Below are 8,635 nucleotides of genomic sequence, written 5' to 3'. Positions count from 1 at the left end.
ATAATTTGCGCATCCAGACACAGACTTGTTAACACTTGTTTTTTCACACACAACGTGTCGCCATTCTGCAGCAGGTAGTTCAAATCAGCCTCTTTCTCACGGGACGGTCACATGGTCTGGATACCACAAGACACGTGAGCTCAACTTATAAAAGACAGTGATTTGACTGAGGGATCTCTCTCTTTTCTCTCGCCATATGTCTCACACTTGGTCCAGTCAATGCATATTTGTTTTATTGTTTGGGTATGGAAAGCTGTGTATCCACGTTTTACCCAATCCTCAGTCTCCTCTTATTGTACCCTTAATGTAAAAATGGAAAAATCACTTTCCCCTCTGATGTCTGAAAGACTGAGGGCGTGCATTATCCCACACAATGGTAAAATCATATGCTCACATACACATACAGACACATAGACACACACACACACACACACACACAGCGCTGGCACCATCCCATGCCCACAGTTAGTGGTGTCATGAAATAAATACTATGTAAGGACAGAGCTGCCTGTCTGAACTCTTTCTCTTTGCATAAAGTTCAGTTTCATAACAACCTCAGTCGTGGCACCTCCTCACTTGCAGGGAGCTCTCTCTAAGAATAGAGCCGGATGGAGGCTCCATGCTGAAATGAAGAAGAGCACACATTGCTAAAGATGAAGCTACAGTGCTTTTACACTCAATGAACTGAAGCTGAATATGTAATAAAGAAAAAGCCCCAGTAAGTTAGGTCAGGCTGTGTTTCCATTGCTCTGTGGTTGGAATGCTTATTGATCTCTACCTTCTTCTTCAGAGAAAACACAAATAGACAGCTGGTATTCAAAACTAATTTCATATTCATATCAATATCTAGGCAACAAATATGAAACTTAGTGTAAAGTCTTGATGTGTGAGTGTGTAAGTGTTTACGTATCAAATATTCCACACTAGATTTTTATGCTGCTTTTGTTGTGAAGACAGCTCACTGTCATCAGACCATGAGAGGAGTTACTGAAGCTCAACAGCTTCCTCTAGTGGAGTAAATCATCACATTACACACACCACATGACATACAGATGGAACAGATAGGCACAAGACAGAGACATGCTGAACATCATCATACAAGTTCAGAGAGTGCTCCAGCACTTTGCTCTGTTGGTGCTCCTTTGTAAAGGTGATGGACTTGTGAGAAAGAGATTATGGCAAATTATGAAAGGTACAATTTGATGCAGCAGAGGCAGAATTACTCTGAGTTTTAGTTCATGAAAAAATCAGGGTCATGCAAACATGTAGCTAATGTGACACTAACAGTTACATTGAACAACATTTTGTGAAGGTATTTGTGATAATTGTTTGAGTCCATTTATTGAATTTATTCATCCTTTAATTCATGAATAATGAAAATGAATTTTACTTTATTTTTTTAATCTTGTTATTTTTTCTTTTTTCACATTTCCAACTAAAATCATTTTGATTACTCATCAGTAACGACGACAGGCTCCTCACATCTGAGGAATTAAAAATGAAAAATTCTCAATACACACTTTTTGGAATATCTACATATCAGAAAGAAGACGTCAGAAGAGGTAATGCTATTTGGGAAGAAATACGAAAGGCAGAGTGGAAACATTTGTGGTTACGGTCCCAAGTTTTACCAAGTTTGTTCAAACTGGTGTGATCTTTGTTTGTACCCCAAACTATATTTACTTTATGTATTTCCTGCTCTATGTATGAGAAAAAAATGATGGTATATTTTTGTTATCTGCATGCCGAACATATAACTGTGTTCTAGAGCCATCTGCCAGCCAGTCTAAGGAGACTCTCAAGATTGATATCTGCGGAACAAATCAACATTTGTATTAAAAGGAAAATCCAAGTAATTTGAGAAGATGTGGGAGCCATTCATGGATTTCCTGGAAAATAATCCAGGAAATACAATGTAATGACTTAAATAGGTTTGGACAAACTGTGCACTCTCATTAGTCTTCTTTCATGTATTTGTTTAATTAGTTATCTATTTATATTTTGCTCTTTAAGTAATTTTACTTATGAATCTATACATAAACACACACACACACACACACACACACACACACACACACACACACACACACACACACACACACACACACACACACACACACACACACACACACACACACACACAAATGCATAAATGAGAGATGATATCTTCATGCTGTTAGCTATAACACCCACATGTAGGTGTAATATTAACCCCAACTAGCAGCGGCTGTACTTCTACACTTGCTTGCAGTAACATGAAGATGCGGGGCCTTCAGAGCCTGCTGTTCATCCTGTTCAGCAGTAAGTTCTGAATCCTATGACAAGTACCTGTGTAAGAATGACTGAGGCTACGATGATGTTCTCACTAACACGAGAGAAGCAAAGAAGAACAAATGCTTCATCCACGATGAAAGAGAGACACACAGAGAGAAACACGTCTTCACAGCCACCATCTCTAATCTGAGTCGCACAGATGCTGTGAACTGATCAGTGACCAGACTCATAAAGGATATCAAGACTGAACTGAAACTGGATGTAGTACCTGGTAAATTATTACATACATAAATACTGATGGACATGTTCCAAGATGGCTGACCTGCTGCATTGCCTTCTGCTGCAAATTATTATTTCCCAAAGCTGCCTCACTGTGACTATTAGTTGAAAGACTAGTAAATATTAAATGATCAACACTCTGGTTTCAGAATGAGAATCAGATCACAGTTCATATATCATCTCATATGCAACAATGACGATCCTCAGGTACACACAAACACACACATGCACAGACAGCACACACACACAAAGATACTGGTTTGCCATTTGTTTTTTTTCTGTGCTGCTTCAGGATCTCAAGTCAGCATGAACAGAAACACAAAATTCATGTTTTGTCAATCAAACTAATCAATGTGAATTAAGTTTATAACTGTGAAACCATAAACATGCTCAGTAAATGTTACTGCAGTGTGCCAAAAAAGTTTTGAACACACTTTTTTTAAAATAGCATGGCTCTATAGACGGCAATGTGGGCCAATCACTTGCCAAGTCTCATGCTTTTGGCGTCAGACACCCGCTGTCATCATGCTCTGTCTCGCGCTGTGTCATCACAGACAGCACATGTAATGCCATGCTTTTCTCCACATGTCAGCACTGACACTGGTCCATAAACATTACATAGTGCTGTTGTGCCTAAGTACAGCCTTTGAAAGATTATTGCACACATGGTCGAATGCCTTTTCAGAAGATCATGAAAAATGTGCCACGTTACTTCAGCATGAGAACATGAGTCGCTTCGCATCAGTGTAACCGTTCTCTCATATTTCTCTCATATCTGCTGTCATCAGAGACACAGAGCCCAGATTAATTGAGCAGTGTGCATGACTGTGGTCAAACTTTGTATTTTTACAGTCACATTTGTCCCTTAAAATATCCTGTTTGTATCATTTCAATTAATCATCAGCCAGCACTTTTTAATGTATCAGATGTGCAGTATGCATGTAAGCTGTATGCTGTGCTGGTGTTGGATTAACAGCTCATTTAACACACTGTTTGTAAGAAGCTTTGGATAAATGCTTTTTTAACCGTTTGATTGACCTTTTCATTAAGCATCAAAGCATGAAGGGGGATGTGATGCATGAAGGGGGATGTGAAAATGACTTTAGCACGCTGTCATTGGCTGTAAATTTTTAACCATTTGATGAATTAAAATGCCATTAAAGACATTATTAACAACGAGTTTCACATAATATCTTATTGATCCTTACATCACAGCACGACAAAGAGGCAAAACAATGCAGGATTTTAAACTTAGTAAAACAGCAAAACCAAGTCTAATTCCACACAAATGCTCAGAGTCAGCGTCTTCAGTATCCTGATAGTGTGGAGATCGTGGGGTATCGTTCACGGTGAGTCATGCATTTCTCCCTCTCGATGAACAGGGAGTGGGTTTTACAGTTAATGTCCTTCTCAAGAGTAATGCGTGACTCCTCCAGGTGGGACAGGGAGCCTCTGGCCTCACTCAGCTGCTGGTGCAGGGACTCCAGAGTGGCATCAATCTGCCTCACCTCCCCTTCCAAACTGCAGACACAGGAAGCAAAGAAAATGAAGAGAGAGAACGGAGGTAGAGTGATAGGCTAAGATGGGACAGGGTGTACCTGAGCTGGGGTTGATCTCTGCAGAGCTCCATGTTGGGTCTGAGGGAGCGGAGGTAAAGTCTGGACTGAGCGACTCTCAGAGGAGCCTCTTTGTTGTGGATGGCCTGCTGCAGAGCCACAATGTTCCTCTCCTGGGCCCCGATCTGCTCCAAGATCTGAACACATGACCATACAATAGATAATCAATCAGCCACTCTGCCCGCAGGGGTGGAATGTAAGTAAGTAGTTTTACTTGAGTACTTCCTGTTCATGCTATTTTCTGCTTCTAGGTCTCAGAGGGAAATATTGTAGATTTCACTGCACTGTGGTTATCTGACCGTTTTAGTTACTAGTTACTTTACAAATTAGGATTTTTACATAAAAAACACATGAGCTTCTAAAATATGATGTGTTGTTATACCTAACAATATATATAAGCAGAGCTGAAATGATTAGTTCATTAATTGATTAGCTGATTGACAGAAGCTATTTAAGTCCTTGATATAATAAGAGTCACAGGTGACATTTGTCTGCCTGGAGTACTTTCCCTAATGCAGAACTCTAACTTGTAACAGAGCATTTTCACAGCGTGGCATTTGTACTTTTACTGAAGTAAAGGACCTGAGTACTTCCTGTTTGTCGGTCTGTCTGTCTACCTGTGCGAGCTTCATCTCCAGCTGCGTCTTGGCCTCGATCAGCTCTGCACAGCGCTGGCTGAAGGCTCGGTCCACACAGGAGCACTGGGCTCTCAGGTCCTCAGTGGTGTCCTGCAGCACTCGCTCCACCAGCAGTCTGATACACACACATGGTATCACTATATTCACTGAAAACTTTTCAGTTGTCACATTGTCGTGTTTAGCCTCCATCACCCAGAGCTCAGCCTGGTTCTGACCTGAGGCTGTTGGTTGCCTGTTCTTCCTGCATGGCTTTGGACAGGTTGTCCTGTGTGAACTTTGTCCACAATGTGCTGTTACACACCCTGCAGCAGACCAGAGGTTAATGGTAAGTTGATTTAATGTATTTCAAAATTTTGAAAAACACACACTCACTGGTCCTGCACGGCGGCTGAGCTGGCGTGGTGCTGTGTGTCTGGGCTCATGTTACTGTATCTTCCACTGTGGACATCAAAGTTGTAGGCCAGGTATTTATCAGACCAGTCCAACTCCAAGGTCTGCTTGGCCTCTCTGTTCATCCTGACACACACACACACACACACACACACACACACACACACACACACACACACACACACACACACACACACACACACACACACACACACACACACAGTTCTGGGATGTCAGAGCTTCACGCTAAACAGATTTTACTTGCAGGTTTTGACACTCACTTGATCTGACTGACAACCTGAGCTGTAGTCCTCTTCAGAAGAGCCTGGACGCTCCTGATCAGGTCCACTTCCTACAAAACACTCAATCAAGCTTTGTGTTATTCGTCACATTGAGCCCTCTGCTGGTGCTGCTTTACTGTTACACTGAATCCACTATGAGACGCTTGATTCTGAGAATATTACTGTAAGAGTTCAACTGAATCATCAGCTCATTGGGCTGCGGTTAATGATTAGTTTCATGATCTGCATATGCAGATTTTTTTTTTTTTTAATTAATTGGAAAAGATGCAAATTCTCACATTTGAGAAGGTGAAAAAATAGTTGGTATTTTTTGCTTGAAAATGGATTTGAAATGATTTATTATCAACGTTGTTAAAATAATGATTTTCATTTGACTGACTGATCAATTGATCAACTTCTTGTTGGAGCTTTTTCATTTTAATCTGAAAAAGTACAGTTCCATTAATACGTTTTGATGTGTCCATTCCCAGAGCTGATGAGTATCAGTGGGTCAACACTGTCAACCCCTGAAACCATAATTAACTTGTTCATTTTGTCAACTTTACTGCAGAAATTGACTTTTATCTTCAGACCTTACTTTTATTCTGTGAAAATATTTGCTGTATATTCTATATCCTATCAATTAGGCTGACTATTATTTTATGCATACGTCGTTGACCATTAACATCTGAAATTATTATATTTGAATCAGTGATGTTTTGTCGCCATAGACTTTCACAAAGTTTGAGTGTAACTGTATTATAAAGCCAGTGGTTACCTTCAACAGTTCGACCTCCACCGCGTCCCGGACCAGGTCTGGTCCCAGTCTTCTGGCCCTGCAGTTCAGATTATCAGTGGAGATGGTGTACGGAGTCTCGGTGGCGTCCAGCGCCTTCTCCAGCCTCTTCTTCAGCGCCAGCAGGGACTCTGTGTCGGCCAGCAGCCGCTCGATGTGCCGCCGCAGCTCAGACCTCCAGAAGTGGATCTCTTGTAGTCTCTCTCCCAGAAGGCATGTCCCGTTGGCCTGAGTCTTCAAAGTGACCTCCTCGGTGTCTTGGTACAGAGTTTTAGACTCTCGCTGGATGCTCCGGGCTGCGTGGAGGTCGGTGCCGGCCTGTTGGAGGATGCTGTGGTAGTTGGAGAACCACTCAGCCGGGGTGTATTTAGCGGAGCGGTAACCCGCTGTGGCTGAGCCCGAGGACGGCTGCGGGACCTCCGGCTCGACGTGAGGCTCTCTCTCCGGGACCCCCTGAGCCACAGCTCTGCTGTCATAATGTGGCCTTGACACTAAAACCTCTGAGCTCATTTTCCAGCAGGTACGAGGACAAATAAACGTAAACGTAGCAGATAAGAGCCTAAATGAAAAGCAGCATCAGTGATGCACAGTTTTCACCGCAGGTGTGTGTTTGTTTGGTGTTGCCTGGTGACACATGTTGACAGGAGCCGTTCCAGCATCAGCTCCGGTGACTGATCATCAAATGAGCTGAGCTGAAGCCATTTCAGTCCTTAAACAGCGTAAAACACACTACAGAATATAAAACGATGAGATCAATAACAGGAGAGAACTCACACTGCCAGTATGAGGGTGGCATGGAGGCTTAAGGGTGGCAGAAACGTGGATTTAATCACAACGAGTCATCTATATGAACATTTGGTTGGAAAAGCCTCCAAACTACAATATTTTTTATTCAAAAACATGACTTTATTGTGGACTGTGAATAACACATTGAATAGAAACATCTAAATGTGGCATTAGAAATTAATACACTGTTTTATTTCCAAGTCTTGTGGCCATCATTAGATTACATACCACATATACTACACACTATATGTAATGCATCACTTACACTCTGTAAAGCCACACATTCAGTTTGTCCAGTAATGCTGATTAAACAGCACGAGTCCTTTTGTCTGAGCTTCAGTTTGAAAATGTGGTGAAAGTGCAGACTCTCAGGTCCTGACTGTCACTGCATTGCTGACTAATGTGACTTTCTGTGTGGGCCTTGGATCGAGTGATTTTTGTGTTTTTTAAACTGTGTGTGTTTGTATGTGGCACTTGCATCATTGTGTTACGACTGCTAATAGTATTACCTCAATCTGTAAATGTCACTGTCACAGTGAGGCAGAAGATCTCAATCCCAGCTCTTCTCTGAACTTCACTTGCTAAGGACTCATGCATTAGGCTACCTCATGCCAATGCATGTTTTCCTCCTGTCAGGGGAAACGTAGCACTGAGAGCTGGATTGTAGTCATTTGTACATGGCTTTGGACACAACTGTCTGCCCAGTGATTGCAAGTAAAATTTATTATCAGCAAAATAAACTTAAATTATCAAAACTGATGTATTATTATAGATGGCATCATTACATTGTTAGCACAGATGAATCAGCGTGTAAGAACCTTTTAACTGTTGCAGCTGGTCATGGTGGAGCTAGTTTTAGCCACCTTATATACTGTCAATCTTTACAGCATTTTAGAAACGTATCATATGTATTTAATGTAAAATTTCAATCTGAAAATAGCCAGTATCTTTATTTGTCAAGCAGGCCAAATGTAGTGGAATAAAATGTCTAATATTTCCCTCTGAAATGTAGTGGAGTGGAATAAAATTACATCAGACTTCAGTACAGTGCTTGAGTAAACCTATTCAGTTACTTTATTTAAGCTCATCAGAAGTACGGAACTTACAGCTGCTTACAATGTGGTTATATTTTGTTTACATCCCATTTATATAGAGCAAAAACAATACAAACAAAGAAAGACTGGTCTATAAAGCCTGGCTTTTCTGGGTTTTGTCTATTTATTCATTACTTTACTTTTATTATTACATTATTTTACTGAAGGTACATAGAGTAAATAAATCATCATTTTTAGCTGAAATGGTTGTCCTCCAGTTCTTGTAAGGGGGGCAGATGTGTTAAAAGGTCTATTTAATTAACAATAAGTATTCATAGAGAGTGGAAAGGTAAAAGCAAATCTGTACAAACAATCATATTCCTGTAGTGTTCAGCCAGAGTGGTTCATGGGTATGTGTTGGTCAGCTGTTAACTGAGACACACTTTTTAAATAAAAGTGTGACTAAAAAATACAAGGTGTGATCACAGATATTCATGCCGCTCATCTATTAGTTTTAGTGCTAATTTGATTGCAGTAGATG

At 40.9% G+C, this 8,635-nt stretch overlaps 1 protein-coding gene across 1 annotated transcript; it reads right to left on the bottom strand.

Moving 5' to 3' along the window:
• Nucleotides 1-2,831: 2,831 nt before the first annotated feature.
• Nucleotides 2,832-6,812, bottom strand: tekt4 (tektin 4). Its single transcript, XM_070985145.1, has 7 exons — nucleotides 6,257-6,812; nucleotides 5,479-5,549; nucleotides 5,180-5,323; nucleotides 5,023-5,109; nucleotides 4,787-4,922; nucleotides 4,152-4,306; nucleotides 2,832-4,074 (listed from the first exon to the last, which is right to left on the bottom strand). Exons 1-7 carry the CDS (start codon nucleotides 6,782-6,784, stop codon nucleotides 3,861-3,863), a joined length of 1,335 nt encoding a protein of 444 aa, XP_070841246.1. The 5' UTR covers nucleotides 6,785-6,812; the 3' UTR covers nucleotides 2,832-3,860.
• Between the last annotated feature and the right edge of the window lie 1,823 nt (nucleotides 6,813-8,635).

The sequence above is a fragment of the Chaetodon trifascialis genome, chromosome 2, assembly GCF_039877785.1.
Source record: "Chaetodon trifascialis isolate fChaTrf1 chromosome 2, fChaTrf1.hap1, whole genome shotgun sequence".
Lineage (NCBI taxonomy): Eukaryota > Metazoa > Chordata > Actinopteri > Chaetodontiformes > Chaetodontidae > Chaetodon > Chaetodon trifascialis.
This window is presented reverse-complemented; position numbering and strand designations above follow the sequence as displayed.

Bases quoted from the DNA above. Each gene is read 5' to 3' on its own strand.
- tekt4 (XM_070985145.1), bottom strand. From the start codon at position 6,784: ATGAGCTCAGAGGTTTTAGTGTCAAGGCCACATTATGACAGCAGAGCT. The intron at 5,324-5,478 runs GTGAGTGTCAAA...TGTGTGTGTCAG, and splicing joins CAGGTTGTCAGTCAGATCAA to GATGAACAGAGAGGCCAAGC. The intron at 5,110-5,179 runs GTGAGTGTGTGT...GGTCTGCTGCAG, and splicing joins TCAGCCGCCGTGCAGGACCA to GGTGTGTAACAGCACATTGT.